At 32.8% G+C, this 20,061-nt stretch overlaps 1 protein-coding gene across 1 annotated transcript in view; it reads right to left on the reverse strand.

Moving 5' to 3' along the window:
* Positions 1-10,479: 10,479 nt before the first annotated feature.
* The window catches only part of LOC114334283 (lachesin-like), a 665,400-nt gene continuing 655,818 nt past the window's right edge, over positions 10,480-20,061 (reverse strand). The window contains exon 5 of the mRNA XM_050649290.1: positions 10,480-13,349. Coding sequence (XP_050505247.1) covers positions 13,249-13,349 — 101 coding nt within the window. The 3' untranslated portion in view covers positions 10,480-13,248. The remainder of the gene's footprint in view (positions 13,350-20,061) is intronic.

Consider the following 20,061-nt stretch of genomic DNA (forward strand, 5'->3'; position numbering starts at 1 on the left):
CCAAGATCACACGGTACTGTGCTAGGCCTTTATGCGGACGATACAGCAATAGCGGCCAAACATAGAAACATCGATACAACAGTAGAGAATCTACAATCCGCACTAGAAGATGTAGAAGAATGGTGCACTAAGTGGAAAATCGCCATAAACGCGGAAAAAACACTAGCGGTAATGTTCAAAAAAGAAGAGACCAGCCAGGTGAACAACTAAGGCTATTAGAAAATCCAATCGAGTGGAAAGACGAAGCTAAATACCTAGGAGTCACCTTAGATAAAGGCCTTACATTTAATAAACACGCAGAAACAACAGTAAATAAAGTCAACGCTGCGAGAGCGTCGATAAGAGGACTCATAGGTAGAAAAAGCAAATTAAAAATAAAAACGAAGATACGACTTATAAATAGCTTAATAATACCGATAATAACTTATGCATCTCTCGCATGGGGGCAAGTATGCATGACAACTAAAAAGAAAATTCAAGCGGCACACAACAGAAGCCTAAGGGAAGCAGTCGACGTATTACCAAGATACGTAGCAGAAAGATTCCTATTTAGAGAACTCAAACAAATCAAAGTAATTGACACAATAAAAGAAAGAGCGAGGACAAAATTCCCTGAACTAGAAAATCATCCAAGTCCAATATTGCGAGAGATGCTTAGGTACGACGCTTTCCACCGATGGAAACACAAAAGACCTAAACAACAGATAGTTGAATAAAGGTACGAAAACGGAAAAACGACAAAGCAGACGGTTCGTAGCTCTAGACAAAACAAAACGAAAAACGAGAAAAATCACAGTTAAGACTCACAAACTAAGACATATTCTTTAAAATAACAACAAATGGGACCAGGCCTTAAGCCTGGGACCCAAGCAAGCAAAAACAGTACCGCGGACAAATCACCAGTAGTCAAAGGCTAAAAGCGCTTCACGCTGGCCTAGTTTTCAAAACCGATTAGGACACCACATTGGAATCTTATTACCCAGGATTCCCATGTGAAGAGCATTTGGCTGATAGTTGTGCCCCCATCGCGCATCAGCGTGCTATGGGGGGGAAAGGGAAGGCCTGGAGCATTGGAGCGGGGTGGAGTGACTCCTGCCATAGGCACGGGTTAAAACATCTCGCTCCCATGAATTGTTACACCCGAACGTAATTTTTAAAGGGTGAACAAGTCTCACGGGTCGGGTTTAATCATAATGCTTGCTTGCTTACTCATTCTGTATATCACTTGAACTTGATCCAGATGGTTCGGTGCTTGCGTCTGTACCATAAACAAAGTTTTTAATATGTTTTTTTGTGGAGTCCCATACACACTTTTAAAATACTTTTCTTTTCAATTCATTCCTTTATTATAAGGGTGTACAAAACATATTAATATTTTTCAATTTATAAGATATAGGTATTCTAAAGGTATATGAGTAAATATATTTGATTTAACCATAAATAAATATTTCAGAAAAAAGGGAGAGTTAAGGTTTAATTTCGATACAGAGTAGGGGAGATCGGGTACAATTGTAACGCGGTACAAATGTAACATTGCTTCTAAACATCTTGTTTCTGGTCGACTAGAGCTGGCCACGCTGCATGTGAGAAAGTATTTTAGTGGTGTAATGTTGACCGTAGTTTGGCGATGTTAAGTGAGGGGGTTACGTTGTTAGACGAAAATATTGGTTTTTACGCCTGGCGAGTAAAATTAATTAAATTTTGTATTTTTTGGATAATCACTCTAGTTTTAGAGTTATTGTTTAGAAAGGGTGGCATAAGAATTGAGTCATATTATACATTTATCAATATATTTATTAAATTGAGATTAGATTTCGTGATCTGTTATAAAATTCTGACCAACCATTGGCATGTCGTTGTGGTACAATTGTAACACTAGCAACGGGTACATTTGTAACGTGTATTTCCCATACCAGTATATATATACACATTATATAATGTATGTATCACTATGTATGTGTGTGTATATATAAATAAATATATATATAAATATATTTATTAATAATATATATTAGGTCTGGATCCCGCGTATGAAAAAAAAGTTGATTAATAGCAAGCTGAAAATTTGTTAATAGCTTAAGGGTGTCTAGTCGGATAAAGTTTGATATGTGGGAACACTGGAACAGAGGACAGGGGACAGAGACTGGAACAGTAAGTTTGTTCTGTCGGACAAAATACAAGTGCCGTTTTCATGGTCCGACCGTTCCAAATTTTTAACCTGTTCCACAATTAAAACTTCCCCTGTTTCAGTGTTCCCATGTATCAAAGTTTGTCCGACTGGACACCCTTAAGCTATTAACAAATTTTCAGCTTGCTATTAATCAACTTTTGTTCATACGCGGGATCCAGATCTACATTATATATTATATTATAAATGTGTGTGTCTGTTTTGGAAAACATTTTTGATTTATATGTTTGATTTTATTTCAAGTAGTAGTAAGTAGGTCTTTATATAATATTTGATTCTTTATTGGTTTACAAGACACCTGTTTATAAATATTTATTTTGGGAATAAATTGGATAAAATTCCATAATTTTGACATTGCTACATTTGTCCCCTTTATGTGTTACAATTGTCCCTTGAATGGGTACAGATGTAACACTTGTTGTTAAGTTAAAATTATGCATTTTTCTGGTTACCTAATCAATAAAACTTACAAATTAAAATTGGAAATTGAAGTCAAATGTTCAACCTATATTCCTCTATGTTTATATCCCACTTATATGGAACCCATTTTTAAATAAAAAATTACAAGTAAAAATTGTTACAATTGTACCAGACCTCTCCTACCACTATTCGCATATACGGATTTCATCATTTTGGAATCATAAGACCGAGCTGTGGCAGGCTCTCTGCCCTCGCTTACATGCTTTTCGTTCTTTTGGAATCATCAGAGTGAGTTGTGGTAGGCTGTCGGCCACTCAGATCCGTGGCAGACAACCTACCACAGCTCGCTTTGATGATCCCAAAAAGAATGAAATGATATACGCGGATTGTGGTTATTCTGTATAGGAATTAAATCTTAACCCTCTTTCTTATTTTTCGTTTTCGCACACAATTGGGTGTCTTGAAATCAAATAGATATATTGACGTATTATGGAATGCAATTATTATTTATTAGATTTCTCACGTCCGTTCATTTATCGTCTGTTTGCTTTGTAAATTGTAGAAAGCACAGATTTGGGTTGTTACCTGAACTGATTTCAAACAGAAAACATCTTTAGATCTTCGAACTTCTTTTGGTTTTAGAAATACTTAAGTTATTGTTTTAACCTATATTTAGTTAAATTAAAAAAACAATAAGAAGATAAAAATAATATGTCACATTTTGACATTTCTCTGTTAGCACTTTTATATCAGAAATGAATATTAAAACAGAGTGTGGATACATTTCCTGGACTAAAACTTAAAATTGAACATATAAATATAAAACACATAAAAAATTTGACTTTCGTAAGAGCTCAGGCCTGGCGTTGTCTGGCCGGGCCCTGAAAAGACAAATTTAGTATCGTCAACTTTTCTTTCAAAACGTTATAATCCACGAGATAGGGCTGGAAAGTTTCGGCAGATCCTAAGGGAACTTATAACACAATGTAAGTACGGTCTCCAGATCTAGTACAGTTTTTCTTTTTACCGGGGATCCGCAAGCTGGCAGGTATTATCTACATAAAATATATTGAAATTTCTGCGTGAATATGGTATAGACTCAAGGGGTGGCGAAACAGTGGCCCGCGAGCCACATGTGGCTCTTTGAAGGATTTGTGGCTCTCAATAAATGTACCTGAATTACTTTTAATTTTTGTGTTTCAATATGTCTTAAATTACTGACAACTAATATAAAAGACTAAGCGTGACATCAGGACTTTGACAAGGAGATCCCCATTTCACCGTTGCTGTTCAATTTGGCCTTAGAATATGTAATGAGTAAAATATCATCTGAGCTTAGAGGGGGATTTCCCCAGATTTACAGGTTAACCACAGATGACAACAACATAATATAAATAGAGATTTCAGCAAGTATAGCTGAGTGGAATAGAACATTAAACTCCCTATCATCATTATTTAGATCTAAGTTGCTAGAAAGACAATCTAAATAAAGACTGTACATGGCAATTATTCGCCCAATGGTTACATATGAAAGTAAAACATGGACTCAACATCAGCGGGAAATAAATAAGCTGTTGGTATTTGAAAGGAAAGTTCTCAGAATGACATTTGGCCCTCAAAGAGATGAATTGACAGGAGAGTGGAGAAGGCGCCGCAAAGCTGAATTGGTGACTGTGTATGGTACTGATGCTGAAAACATCGCCAGACATATAAAAGCTAAGACAAGACGGGCAGGTCATGAGGTAATATCAGGGGAAGACAGAGTGTGAAAGACATTGTTGTTTGAGAGACGGTAGAAGATCAGTGAGCCGTCCTAGAAAAAGATGGAAGGATGATGAAGAATTGAAGTATCCTGAATTAGTAAAGGCTGCTTGTAGAATTATTTGCATATCTAAAACAACGATGTGAACCAAGTGATTTCACTTTAAAATTCGTGAAATCCAAACACCGACAGAAAAATTTAATACATTTTTTACACTTTTTAAATAATTGTTTAATTGCGGCTCTCAAAAAATTTCAAATTTTGAAAAATGGCTTGGACTATTAATTAGTTTGACCACAGACCTTAAAGAATAGTATGTTTGGATAAATACGCTACATAATGCATTCAAACTAAGATTGGTATATTTATATGCGTATTAATATTATGTAACAATACGATACGAAAAATAAGATGAAGATAACTTTTAAGTAGTTTTTTTTAAGGAGATAAGTCACATTTTAATAAATTCTGTATACAGCGAGGAGTACGGCAAGGAGACACCATCTGAGAAAAAGCTATTCACAATCCTTTGAGAACACAATTTTAAGAAGGCAGATCTGAACGAATATGGTATCTACATAAATGGAGAGAAGCTCAGTCATTTGAGATTCGCAGATGACATCGTCCTTATAGCCGATCGCATGGATGATGCAATAATAATGTTAAACAAATAATCACGCTTCCTTAGAGGTCAGACTAAATATTAACATCAACAAGACGCAAATAATGACTAATCTGGTGCTAAATCGTAATATTGTTGTTGGTGGAACGGATAGTGAGCAGACTGCATCTTATAAGTACTTTGGGACATGAAATTCGGTTGGGAAGAGAAAACCAGACGTGCGAGCTCCCACGTCTCATAGGATACGCCTGGGCAGCGTTTGGTAAACTGAACTATGTATTTAAATCGGACTTACCCATATGCCTGAAAAGGAAAATCTTTGACCAGTGTGTGTTGCCTGTACTCACTTATGGAGCGGAAACATTAACACCCACAAAAAAGGTAGAGAGCAAGATTCGCGTAACTCAGATTCAAGATCTTCTCATACCTCTCTTTAAGGGGGGCGTAGGTTTTGAAATCAACATTTCAAGCGCATATTTGTGAATTTTTTTTTGAAAGTATGGTAGAATTATTTTATTTTTAAATTAAATAAGCATATTAGGTACAATTCATAGAATATTAAAAAAAAGGAAAAATCTTGAAAAATAAGCCAACGTTGGCAAATTTTTATAGACACCTCAAAAAACAATGGATTTTGAGGTGGACATCAGAACTCATCATTGGATCTAATTAAAAAATTCAAAGAGATTTTATTAGCTTATGAGTTTCTCGAGGTAACGTTGTCAAGTTTTTTTACTTCTAACGATTTTTGACTTTTTGGTACCACTCAGAAATCAACACAACGATTTCTTTTTGTAAAAAAGTGTGAAAACCAGCATATTTATTATTGATAAACAAAAACTAAGCACAAAACAAAAATTATCTTGACATCGTACCTCAGAAAATGTCTAAAGAAAATATATACAAAATTCCATGTCGATCGGTCAAGTAGTTTTTGAATTACAATGTCTACCGCCTTTGAAAAATCAGTTTTGAGAAAAACGTGTTTAAGGTTTTGTCAACTTTTATTTTCAATTTTTTTTGTCTCTTAAATCGTAAAGTGATGCACACCAGAATATATTTTTGAATAGCGGAGTAATTTGCAAAAAAGAATGGGAACAGCTGTTGAACGTTACTCACTACGCTCAAGCGAGCTGGCGCGAACCTGCTGCAAGTCGAAGGTAGAAAGGTAGGGAGATAGTGTTGAATATCTCTACCTTCGACTCGCTTTGCCGCAAGTTCGCACCAGCGTGCTTGAACGTAGTGAACAACGGTCAACAGCTGTTTCCATTCTCTTTTGTAAATTACTCCGCGATTCAAAATCTTACTCCGGTGTATCACTTTACGATTTGACAGACAAAAATGAAATTTAAAATAAAAATTGACATAACATGAAACGCGTTTTACTCCAAACTGCTTTTTTCAAAGGCGGCAGACATTGTAACTCAAAAACTACTTGACCAATCGACCTGGAATTTTGTATATCTATATTTTTTTCAGACATTTCTTGAGGTAACCCTGTCGAGATATTTTTTCTCTTAGGTTTATTTTTTGTTTATCAATAATAAATATGTCGATTTTCACCCTTTTTGCAAAAAAATTGTTGTTTTGACTTCTGAGTGATACGAGAAACTCATAAGCTAATAAAGTTCTTTAGAATTTTTTGCTGTGTAAAATCACCGTAAAATCCATTGTTTTTTGAAGTGTATTTAAAAATTTGCCACAGTTGGCTTATTTTTCAATATTTTTCCTTGATTTTTTTTTGAATATTCTACGATTTGTATTGAGTATGCTTATTTAATTCAAAAATAAAAAAATTTACCTTAAAAAATTTTTACTTTCAAAAAAAATTCAGAATTAATAATATTATAGCACATATTATGTGCTTGAAATATTGATTTAAAACCTTACGCTCCCCTCTTAAGGATAGCTATGACAAGATTTTGATAGGCAACCCATGCAAGTAATATTTGTCTATGAATGAAGTTTAATAAAAAAAAATGTTTCATCCGGAAAAAAGATGGGTGAAGGTCGACCTAAATTCGGATATTAGATTATAAATTAAAGGCCAATATTGAAACATATTATCTGAAAATTGCATTGAAATAGAAGAACCGATGAATGAACAGATAAATGAATAAATGAACAGAAGAACCAGAAAAACAAAAGTCGTAGATCATACCTATTATTCATCGGAAAACTATTATGACACCAACAGTATTTTACGGATGCGAGACATGGGCGATGACAGAAAATATCAACAAGAAAGCTGAAAGTCTTTTCAAGAAAAGTCTGTATGGCGCAGAAATACAGATAGACCAGGAATAATCTGTAAAAAACGTGTATTTTTGGATGTCAGAGGTGGTATTCGGATTTTTGCAGATAAAGTTAGGTGACACCTTCAGTAATAATAATTGACTTATGCTCCTTCTCAACTATGCCCGGAACATTAATAATAAAATGAAAATATGTAAAAATTTCGAAAAACATCGATTTTTTTCTGCTTTCTTTACTTATAACTTTAAAACGGTTCGTTTTGGAACAAACTCGTAAGGAAATAAAATAAAAACAATTGAATTTTGTATGACATACGACTGGTCAAAAATGTCTTAAGGTATTACCTTTTCTGCAATATAGCAATAAATACAAAATAAGGGGGCAAAATACGCCTGTTGGTATTCAATATTTTTAACCACTTTGGTGGCACTTAGAAACTTAGTATTTCGCTTAGAAAATTCTTATAACTTAATTAAATGGTCTACCAAACTTCATTAAAATGGACCTAATAGATTTTGAATAATAAATTTGAAATATTAATGTTTTTAAAAAAGTTCAAATTTTTTAAAATCTTTCTGAACAAAAAGTAGACCATTTAGAAGTTGGCTAATTTTTTTACATATAAAGAGGTGCTCTACCTATCTAATACACTTTACAGAATTGAAATCGGATTATTTAGGGGCCTCAGCAATGTTTTAAAATTATAAACAATTTTTTGGCTTATAAACAAATAGCTTTGTTTAATAATAAAAAAATTAATTCTTAGCAATGCAAATAATTAAAACCGGTATAATTTGACTTAAACTTTCAAATGCTGTTAGCATAATTGCTATTTTACTTTTTAATCAAAAGTTATTCTCGTTCAAAAATTGCAATTTTTCGATTTTTTGAATGTTCCACCGCGTTTATCACGAAAACTATGCATCCTACGAAAAAACTTGTAAGAACATTTTTTGCTTAGAATTACTTAAGAAATACAAAAAAAATGTTTTATTTTGAGAAAAATCGATGTTATGTAATTCCTCAAGATCTTTGTTTATAACAATCTTATCGACATCCGGATCAACTGTTACCCAAAAAATTCGTGTTCTACGGGTCAAAATACATAAAAAAAGTTGGGTAAGTCCATCTAAATAAAGGATCCCGTAACACCCCCCCCCCCCCCAGGGCACAGCACTAATTTGTTTATAAGCCAAAAAATTGTTTATAACTTTAAAACATTGCTGAGGCTGCTTAAATAATCCTATTTCAATTCTGTAATGTGCATTAGATAGGTGGAGTGCTTTTTATATGTAAAAAATATAACATATTTTAAAAAATATTGACAAATATTGACAAATGTTTTTATCTTCTAGTTTTTGTTGTGCAAGATTTTAAAAAATTTTAATTTTCAAAAAAAGTTTAGATTGCAAAATTGTTATGCAAAATCTAGTAAGTCAATTTTGATGAAATTTTGTGGACGATTTTAGCACATTAAAAAATTTTAGGAGGAAAAATGCTAAGCGAATTAGGAAGGTTCCAAGTGTAACCTAAGTGATGGAAAAAATTTAATGAGGACAGGCTTGTTTTGCCCCTTTATTTTATATTTATTGCTATTTTGCAGCAAACGTGTTAAATTAAGACATTTTCCAATCGTATGTGATAGATGATTTAATTATCTTTGTTTTATTCCTATATGTTTTTATTCCAAAATGATTCGTTTTAAAGTTATAAACAAAGAAAAATAGAAAAAAAAAACTTTTTGAAATTTTTAAATATTTTATTTTTTTTTATTAATGTTCCAGGCATGTTTGAGAAGGAGCATAAGTCAATTATTATTAACGAAGTTATCACCTAACTTTATCCGCAAAAATCCGAATGCCACCTCTCATATTCACCTACAAACAGATCCTTCCTTGTCTAAGAATGCTCAGGGTTTTGAGACGAATGGACTCAGAGAAACATATACTAATATATTTCTGGTAAGTAAGTTGCCAGCTCTCATTGTTACAGAAATTATTGCGTCGTCGTCACGGAAAAGCTCATTAAGTCCACTTTTGTAAAAATTGAGTTACGTGTTTTGATCGATTTACAATATCAATTTTCATAGTCTAAAAGAAATAACGAAGTCCTAGAAAGTACGTAGAGATATTTGGCTAGGTCACTGAATATGCAAAAGTTCTAAATTTCCATTTTGTTTTCAGGGAGAAGTCACTAAATATTCGTTTTCTCAGATCTACTATTTTGGACTTAGTGACTTTTGCCGTGACGACGATGATTGGTGCAGTTTAGCGAATGGATATTAATCGGTAAACAGATTTAAGAACTATGTGTACCTAAGGGATATTTAGTATTGTGTTTGAACCACGAACAAACCTACTATTATCTGTTCATTGTCCAAGCACAACGGTTCAGTCTAGTGATAAATGACAATTTACTTAGTATATATCTGAGTAAATTGTCGCTTTACACCAAAGAAGACCAAAGCGACAAATAATAACAAATACTGAAACTAATAATAAAACGACAAAATAACCAGGTATGCTCTATCTGAATGTATCCACGTATGCTCTATTCATGATGTTCCAATCGAAAGAAGATGAACCTCAGTTAGGTGAGCCAATTAACGTAGTATAGCTGTGAATTCCAATAATTCGTTAACTGACCGGTCTAGATTATCGAATGAGGATATCAATAAAAAATATGTAAGTACAAAAGATAAAACTTTACGTACTTATTATAAATAACAATGGAACGAATAAATTTGACCAGATAATTTAGATTTATTCTTAGCGTGGTAAATCATAATCTGAACTTCAGAAAAAATCAGAAGACAAAATCGAACAAGTTTGTAGTACCACGTTTATTGCCAAGATAACCTCAAATGTTAGTTTTAGACGGCTTATCCGTGGGTGTGTCGTGAGGTCACAGCTTGTCACAATGACAAACTACAACGACACAAAACATACCAATGACGTGTCTGAAACTGGCCTCTAAGCTTATATTGGAAATGAATATAGTACGTTATCGTATGATTTTGCACGACTGTATAAAATGTAATAACCTTAAAACACAGTATTTTTGTCAAATATAATACTCATAGAGCCAACTTGCGGTACCCCCTAACAAAGAACAGGTACCATTTTAGTACGGGACCTCAATATGGGCTGCTCCCCTTGTCAAGTAGTGTTCTATCACAACATTAGCTTCTCCTTTCCTTATTATTTTGCTTTCTAAGTATAAAACAAGTGGTACTACATACAAAAGATATATTTTTAACGCACTATCTATATTACACATAGTACAATTTTAAGTAACATAGATCGAAGATGATTATTTTACACAAAGATAGCGCGTTTCTTAATACAAAATATTTACAATAGTTCTTACAATTTAAACAAATCACAAAAATCTTCAGTTTTAACGCCAATAAATTTTTAATGGTGCCACTATATTATGCGGTTTGCCGCCGCGTTCCTTCTATAGCTTGCGGTCTACCTGTGCGGCTATACAACACCATCATCTTTTCTCAGACGGGTTTGCATACAATAATGAAAGGCAGTAAACCGCTCGTAGGCAAAATGTTTATTGCTAAATAGTAAGTGACATTTCCATGAATATATTATTATAATAAACTTATTTCTTTACTATTATATAAATAACCCCATAATCTTCTTGATTAGGGTGCCTGCATGACTTTTTTAAGCTAGAACCATTGACTGCCTTTCTCTCTTAAATTAAGGTGCATAAATTATGACTATAATAACAATTAGGCTGTATCGTTTTGTAAATAAATAGGTTATATATAATAATTTTTTTTGTAAATATTTGAAGTGCATTTTTTTCATTTTACATTTATTTTCCTCCAAATGTTTATTATTAATAATAATCTCCCGTTTTATACCGCTCACGTGGCTTTGGGATTATAGCAGGGTAGTCTGATATATCTAGGGCCTACAGTATACAAGGAAGGTAACAGGGCCAGTGCTACGCCTTAACTGCCTATTATTACTCCTGGTTTTACCCAAGGTACTCATTTTATTCAGGCTGAGTCGACCTGGGGTCTATAAACATTTTAAAAATGTCTAGTTGTTCTTGCCGGCGGTAGGATTTGAACTCCGGACCACCGGCAAGCGAGCCAAGCACACTACCGCTTAGCTACGCCGGCCCTATGTTTATTATTACTTATGAATAAATATTTTTTTCTGCAAGATTTTTCTTGGATTTCATTATTTTGCACAAATCCTTCAGGAATTTTCAGATTGCAATCGGTACACTGCACACTAATGGTAGGGGAGGCCAAGCGGGGATTTTTGCAGTTACTCGAGCGCGTCCGATTATAACATTTATAGAAAGCTTGTACCCTGTAAATGTACCTCTACCATATATTGGCTCTTAATACAAGGGGGTTCGTTTAGGGGGGTCCGAAAAAAGTCTATCCTTAGAAAAACTTCACAAAAAAAGCAAATATTTCACGAAATGAACGTCAGATCAAAAAACTAAAAACTACGTGTTCATTATTTTTGAAAATTCTATCGAATGATACCAAACACGACCCCCCGGAAAGGGTTGGATGTCAATTTAAAATTTTAATTACGAACCCCGCGAACTTTCGCGAAATGAACATAAGATCAAAAAACTGGAAAATACATGTGTTCAATATTTTTAAAAAATCTATCGAATGACACCAAACACGACTCCCACGGAGGTGAGGTGGGGGCCTACTTTAAAATCTTAAATAGGAGCGTTCATTTTTTATTGCAGATTTAGATTCCTTACGTAAAAATAAAATTCCTTTTATTCGAAACATTTTTTTAAATTATGGATAGATGGCGTAACTGCAAATTTAGCATACTCTCCTCCCCCACTATAATAATAGACTTAAATGCACATGTAGACCGCATCCTCAGGGTAGACCGCATACTATAGTAGCACCTCTTTAATTGTATAATACGCATTTCAAATCTTTTTAAAGACCAAATTATTGTTTTACTATGTCAACTTTTTTTAATTTAATACCGGAGATTAATTTATTTAAAAAATTTCACATTTTTTTATATTAAACTAACAAAATTTGGCAATGTTCAATAAATGATTAGGTCAACTTTTAATATACACAAACTAGAGCCATTGATCTATAATGTACAGTCTCTATTTGCTTGTAACAGTTACAGCTGGCCCAAGTAGTCCTGCCGGTGTCAATAGAATGTGCAGTGGCAAAAAAACTAATAAATTACTTTGCCACTGGCAAAAGAATATAAGAAGTAAGTCCTCTATTAGTAATAATAGACTCAAGATTAAAGAAAATAATTATAATTATTTTGTATTGCGACGTTAATAATCACTCTTATCGTCTAGAATTCTAGAATATGTCTATATATTCAACAAAACATGTTCTCATACCATCTCTGGCGGTACAAAAGACCGAAGAGAAATCCACTAGTGGTCATTCTCGGTGTGTTGAACGGAGAATATCTACCTACCTATCGGAACTGGTGAGCTGAACGTATTCCTAAGTCCGTTGATTTGGCGAGTTGAACGAAATCGATAAGTCCCATCCTACCCAACGACTACATGCGCTTACATTCTTTTGCGTCTGACGTATTTGGTCTAGCACCTCTTTCCGTATGAATTTATTTCGTGTTATAATTGTACATCAATTAAAAACTAAAGAAAATAGTGTAAAATTAGAAAATAGTTGTAAATCATTATTAGATAACTAATCACTTCACAATATCTTAAAAATGTGCTTTTGAATCTGTCTCATTCATTTTTACATGAAAAAGTATGAGGTAACTTTACTGAATGTAATTTACTGGCTCAACTACTTGGGCAGAGACGCACCATCACAAAAACATCGCAAACTGCTTGTGTTCTAGGGACGTAGTCTACAGGAAATGCTCTGATAGTGAACACCACGTGACGTGAGAGGAGTAATACATCTCAAATGTTAAGTATTAACACGTACATTGTCGACAGACACCGTTGTCGTTAGCGTTAGACGACTAGAGAGTCTAAAAGTTAACAGTAAGCCAACAAAACATACGAAATGAATGCCAACGCGCCCAAAGAGGGGCCCATTCTCTGATTGCCTCCATGTTGCATCGCTTCCGGGTGTTCACCTAAAACATACATCAATATATTAATAAAAGTTTTTTACATATACACATTTTGTAATACATTTTTTTTGTACGCTTTTTAAATAATTTTATTCATACATTGAAATACAACGACGGGTCAGACAGGGTTGTGTGCTATCAGTGATTCTCTTTAATTAACGTCTACTCGGAGATAATATTTGAGAACGATTTATCGCACTTTAAAAAGGTATAAATGGACAAAGAGTAAATAACGTCCTGTGGTATTATAATATCACCCTGTACAAAATATGTTTAAAACTCATTCAAAGTCATTAATCCATGTAGTATCTGTTCTTGTATCAATAACCGCAAGTAACATTGAATCGTCATGTTTTGTTATTATTTAAATGTGTATATAAACAATAGGGAGTTTTTGTGCACACAAATACGTAAACGTAACGCATCTTTTTGACATATACGCTTGCGCATTAATGGTTGAACTCCCGTATCGCGATACGTGTTACCTAAGGTTACGGGCTGGTACGTTAGGTTCATACGCATCCCTATCGAGCCGAAAGTCACCGAATGCACACGAGGATCTTGCCCGATTACCTACCAAATGAACATTTCATCAGCGTACTATCCGTTTATAAACATTTTAAGGTTATATTGGTTATTGGTTTAGTCTATTTGAGTAAAATTATTCTGTTTGTAATTGGAAATGAGAACTTCATAATAGATTTAAAATTTTATTGTTTTTAAGTTGTCTATTAATAAAGCAAAACAAACAAATCTTGTATTAATTTAAGAAATACAGTGATCACCACAATTAATAACTAGATAAACAAATGACTTAGTTTCAGTAAAATTTTCAAATAAAATATTACCACACTATCTACCTACTGGAATTCTGATGTAGGTATACAATAATTTACAACTAAAAAGTAGGTATAAACAAAAATAAAAAAATTTTAACCTAAGGAAAAATAATATTTTTATATTTAAATAGAAGCAATTAAAACCATACAATTTCATTATTCATTTATCTTTTTTTACATTTGTATATTAATTGTATATTGTGTGAACATTGTTTTATTTTTTTGAATGTCAACGGAATTTAAAAGTGACTTTACGATTTGCTTTACGTTACGTTAAGGCAGTTACAAAAACTACCTATTTTAACATTCATCCTCTACGACACGTTAGTTGCTTTACGTATACGGAGATGCGTACGTTACGTAGCAACAAAAACTCCCTATTAACTCGGTGGAGAAAGATTATTGTACTCAGTATTTAATTGTTGTAGTAGGTCGTTACTGTGATATGTAAACATATTGTTATGATTAGTCGTTGATGGAGGTGATTGTAAATATAATGTATTTGAACCAAACAATAGAGTTTTAATTAATTGGGACCAGAAGGCATAACATCACACTATTTAATACATGGCTGATCCTGCAGATTAGAGGAGGTCTTCTGAGAGGAGCAGAGATGGCGGCAACAAATTGGAAACGGAGACGGCGAAGATGGACCAGGACGATACAGGAAACCCAGTGAAAAAAAGACAAAAGTGGAAATAAAATGTAAGTAAGAATGTCTATCTTTATTAAAAATGCTTCCCTCGTTTTATATTATTATTGAAAATTGAATATTTATCTTTGCTGATTTTTGAATAATTTATGAAGTATCGATTTTTTTTTTAAGAATATCTATGAATTTTGAAATATGAAGTGATTTTTGAATTGAATATTTTTATCAAAGTTTATTATATATGCTATTCTTGAATTTTTATTGAATTTTGAATCTTTATTAAATTTATTTGAAAAATCTCTATCCGATTTCGATTTTTAGTGCGGTTATTTTTGAATATTTTATGGAATATCGAATTTTTTTTCAAAAATTTCTATCGAAGTTTGAGATATAAACTTATTTTGAATATTTTTATCTAAGTTTTGCATATGCTATTTTTTTATTGACGAATATGTATACTATTATTGAATTTTATTAGCCAGTTGTTTTTGTTATTGAGTATATAGATACATTTTCATCGATTTTGTGTTAAATTTTGTATGAGATGAACCTGAATTAATATTTTTTTGAGTGATAAATGATATTTTTTTTAATGAATAATGATTAGTGATGACATACGTTGATCAACATTGCTATAAGCAAGAGATTTATTTTTAACGAACCGACCTGATGCGTCGAGATAAGGAATTTGGAGAAGAACTATAGAGATAAGAAGAAGAACTAACAATATTATAAGCTAAATATTATGAGGCAACTAGAGACAATAAGAAACCCACTGATCTTGTCAAATTGGGAAGGTACTAAGTGATTTATAGAAGCTTGAAAGCTTATTAGAGACCCACTCTGTGTTTTGAGAGTACCTATTTTATTCATGATTATTCGTGAATAAACAACGGCCTCAAAGCAAGGGATTGAGGTTGTGATATTTTTAGAAGAATTTGAACCGCATAAATACCTATTTCGTGTTTTGAGTTAACTATACCACCTTAATGGTGCGTACAGATCAGGGCGAAAATTCGGGTTAATATTGGCGGAGAACTAAGACATCCGAGTGAAACCTCTTTTATTAAGGTAAAACGAAGGTATCGGAGCTAGTATATGAAGTGATGATTATGATGTTATATGAAATGATATATGAGATAAATGATATATGATTGTTATATGAAATATGTATATGAAGATGAATTATGTACACTGTAGAAGTGCTACTATATGAAGAAAAATGAATTATATGAGTTGTAGTACCAGACAAGAAGAAAAGACAGAAAAAATGAGAATTTTATTCAAATATGTGGGAAAAATGAAAGAAGACACATAAAAATTGCAAGAAAAGGAGCAAAATTAAGAATAATATCAAATAAGTAGCTAATCATTGAATTATGTCTAAGAATTAAAGTTGTAAATTTTTTTTTTCTCTAAAGTAATGTTAATTATAAATAACTTATTTTTAAATGTATATAATGAATTCAGGTTAAATTTTCGCGGAAAATGGAAGTGTTTGAATTAAGGATAGACAATATCTTACAATAGTGTTAGTAGATAGTAAGCAAAGGGACACAAAAAGTGAAGTTCTTAGAGAGATTAAATCTTTATTATAGGTACAAGAGAGTTATTAGAAGTTTTTTTAGAGACACATATTAAAAGTTTTAGAGAGATTACATTTCTATTATAGGTACAATATTTTAAAGTTAGTAAGGCGTATATAAATAAATCAAAATAAGACTGAAATAATAAGATGAAATAGTAAAGTAACGTTAAATTCTTTTTTTTATATACCATTTAATAGAAGTTTAGGTAATATTTAGCTTAGCTTAGGAAGTATTAAAGTCGAGATTTTATTACAATTAGATTAGTTACGGCTTATAGGCACTAAAAGACTATTTAAAAGTTAGGATCAATTTCATTCACTGTGGACACTGTTTTGATGAAGTGAATTAGTGAACGAAAAAAAAAAGGACGAAAAGACACGACGTGAAAGTACGTGAACTAGTAATAGGTTATAAAATACCAGTTTTAGTATAGGGAAAATATGAACTTTTGTGTAAAATAGGAAAAAGAATATACATGTTTAGGGAAAAATTGATTGATCTGAAATGTACCATGTTACAGTTAGTTAGGATAGTTAGGAAATTTAATTTTTGAAAATAGTATTAGGTAATCATAAACACTCTGTGAAAGGGAAAGAGGGATATACACTCAGATATTCTTCTTCTCTTCTTAGGACTTTCTTTTTTTAAAAAAACGGCGATGATAGACAATCAATCTTATTTTAAAAATATGTAATTTTAACAAAACGGGGAGGTGTGGTATTATAATATCACCCTGTACAAAATATGTTTAAAACTCATTCAAAACCATTAATCCATGTAGTATCTGTTCTTGTATCAATAACCGCAAGTAACATTGAATCGTCATGTTTTGTTATTATTTAAATGTGTATATAAACATTAACTCGGTGGAGAAAGATTATTGTACTCAGTATTTAATTGTTGTAGTAGGTCGTTACTGTGATATGTAAACATATTGTTATGGTTAGTCGTTGATGGAGGTGATTGTAAATATAATGTATTTGAACCAAACAATAGAGTTTTAATTAATTGGGACCAGAAGGCATAACATCACACTATTTAATACAGTCCACTATGCAGATCACACTGTTTTAATGACTGATTCGGACCATGGTACAAAGACGCCAGGTACGATATTGCGCATGCGACTATCAGCTGATCCCGTTCTGTTGACGTCACAATGAGAGTAGCCGCTGTTGGAATACATATGTTTGTTGATATGGGAGTTTTATCGATTTTTAAGCTTTTGAGGAGATTTTTGTGAGATATAAGTTGATTAGTAGGCTTGTTAGTGTGAAACAATTATTATTTACCCCTTAATGTATTGTCTCCAAAATTAGTTTATTTAAAAAACAACTGACTGAAGGGTATCTTAAAATAAGTTTGATGTAGTTTATTATTCTGAGATGTTTGATAGTTTAAAATTTATTGTTTATAAAGTACAGCTTTCTTGAAACTTTTTTAAATTGATGCCGTTAATAAATAAATAATGTACAAATTAGTTTTGAAATTTCATTCGACAAATTATTGAATTTTACAGAAATTATTGAAATTTAAAGATGGATAACTACATATATAATTATGTATAGTTAATATTGGTGATTTGATAATTTGATATACTATATACAGTGCCGGCAAAAAAATCTTTACATTGTCAAATAAATCACCAAATTTGAAGACAATTTGCATGCGTTCTGTCTGCGCTTGGAGGGAAGGGTTTCGAAAGAAACACAAAAGACGAGAAGGTTTGTGCTTTAACATTACTGGAGAAAGGAGACTCCGTAATTACTGTAGCACCTGATATTGGTGCTTCAAGAGGGGCTATTTATCAACTGAAACGTTCGGCTGCAAGGTTTCAGTTGATAAATAGCCCCTCTTGAAGCACCAATATCACGTGCTACAGTAATTACAGGATCTCCTTTCTCCAGTAATGTTAAAGCACTAACATTCTACTCTTTTGTGAGTTTCTTTCGAGCCATATTTGTCAGTTCAATTTAGAATTTGACGATCTCAAACTTTACACGATAAATGAGAAGAAGTTTACCACTGACTACCCGCACAAAGCCAACTGTTTACAGTGCAAACGCGCAGAATACCCCAAATTAGTCAAGGGGTCCGTAAACTACAGATAATTGTCGTCGCAAATACGCTATCCCCCTCCCCTACCCTACCCTCCAAGCGCAGACAGAACGCATGCAAATTGTCTTCAAATTTGGTGATTTATTTGGCAATGTAAAGATTTCTTTTGCCGGCACTGTAAATTAAAACCAATATTCTTAATTATAATTTACGCTATATAATATGTCGGTATATACCTACTTAACATTTTTCCTATGCTAAATAGTTCAAATTTCAAAATTGCTGTGGTAATATTTTATATTGAACATTAAAATAATAATTAATTATTCATCAAATTTTGCCCTATCGCAAAACAAAATTCTGACATAAATTCGTATCAGTTATCATTAGTTCCGACTGGACGTTATTAGATAAAAATAAATATCATCTTATGCCTCCTCTACACATCGGCAGACGCGTCCGTGGACGGCATCTGCGTATGCATCCGCAGATGTGTAGATGGGGTAATTTGATCGTTTGTTGTTTATATATCAAGTCATGGCCGAAAAGCTCCATGGTTTTTCGGGTGCTTTAAACTATATATTGTCATCCAAAGTATACAAAATGTAATGTGCAACATCTTCAAGCCTAGCCCCCCTACAAATTTTTATATGTACGACCATGGCTCGATCCCCACCTTAACACTGGCCCCAAATAAGACAAGCCAATCAAAAACAAGCTCGTAAAATTTATTTAAAAAGCGACGAATACAAAAAATTTTTTGAATATAACTCACAAATTTATTTTATAAATTTATTTTTGTTCATTGTATTGTTAATTAATTTTTTAAATCAAAATAATAAAACACCCACATTTCAATAAATCCGAAATACTTAAACAGAAATTATATTAGTCTATTAAAATTACTCTTTGTGACCACTTTAAGACTAATTATTGTGTTCCGAACACTAATGTTTTAAATGGGGAATATTTAAAATCACTCTCATTGTGACGTCATGCGCGAACTCATCCGAATTTCGGATATTCCAGCTATCGTACCTGGCATCTTTATACCATGGATTCGGACCATAGTCTCCAGATACTATTAAATAGAGTCACTGAGAATTATGAGAAATGGGGATGAAGAATTGAAGATCAGTTAGTAATTCGATAACCAAAGTTATGAAAATATCAAGGAACAAAAATGTACCTGTCCAATATTATGTGAACCACCAACATATGGAACACCTAGACCATTACAAATATCTTGGCTGCTGGTTCAACAATCAACTTGACTATGAACAAGAAGTACGAGCGAGAATAGAGGTAGCTCGACAAGGCTTTATCAAAATGAAAAGCTTATGTTGTAACAGTATCATTAATATCAGTCTTAGGTGTCATTTTCTGCATTGCTATGTATAGTCAATACTATTGTATGGAACGGAGGCCTGGACGCTCAACATAATACTGATTAACAAGTTAAAAGCTTTTGAACTCTGGCTTTATAAAAGGATATTGAAAATACCTTGGACAACCCATACCACCAATGAAAATGTCCTGAGGAGAATACGTACAGATAGGTAGTTGCTAGAGACCAA

Source organism: Diabrotica virgifera, chromosome 4 (assembly GCF_917563875.1).
Source record: "Diabrotica virgifera virgifera chromosome 4, PGI_DIABVI_V3a".
NCBI classification, from domain to species: Eukaryota; Metazoa; Arthropoda; class Insecta; order Coleoptera; family Chrysomelidae; genus Diabrotica; species Diabrotica virgifera.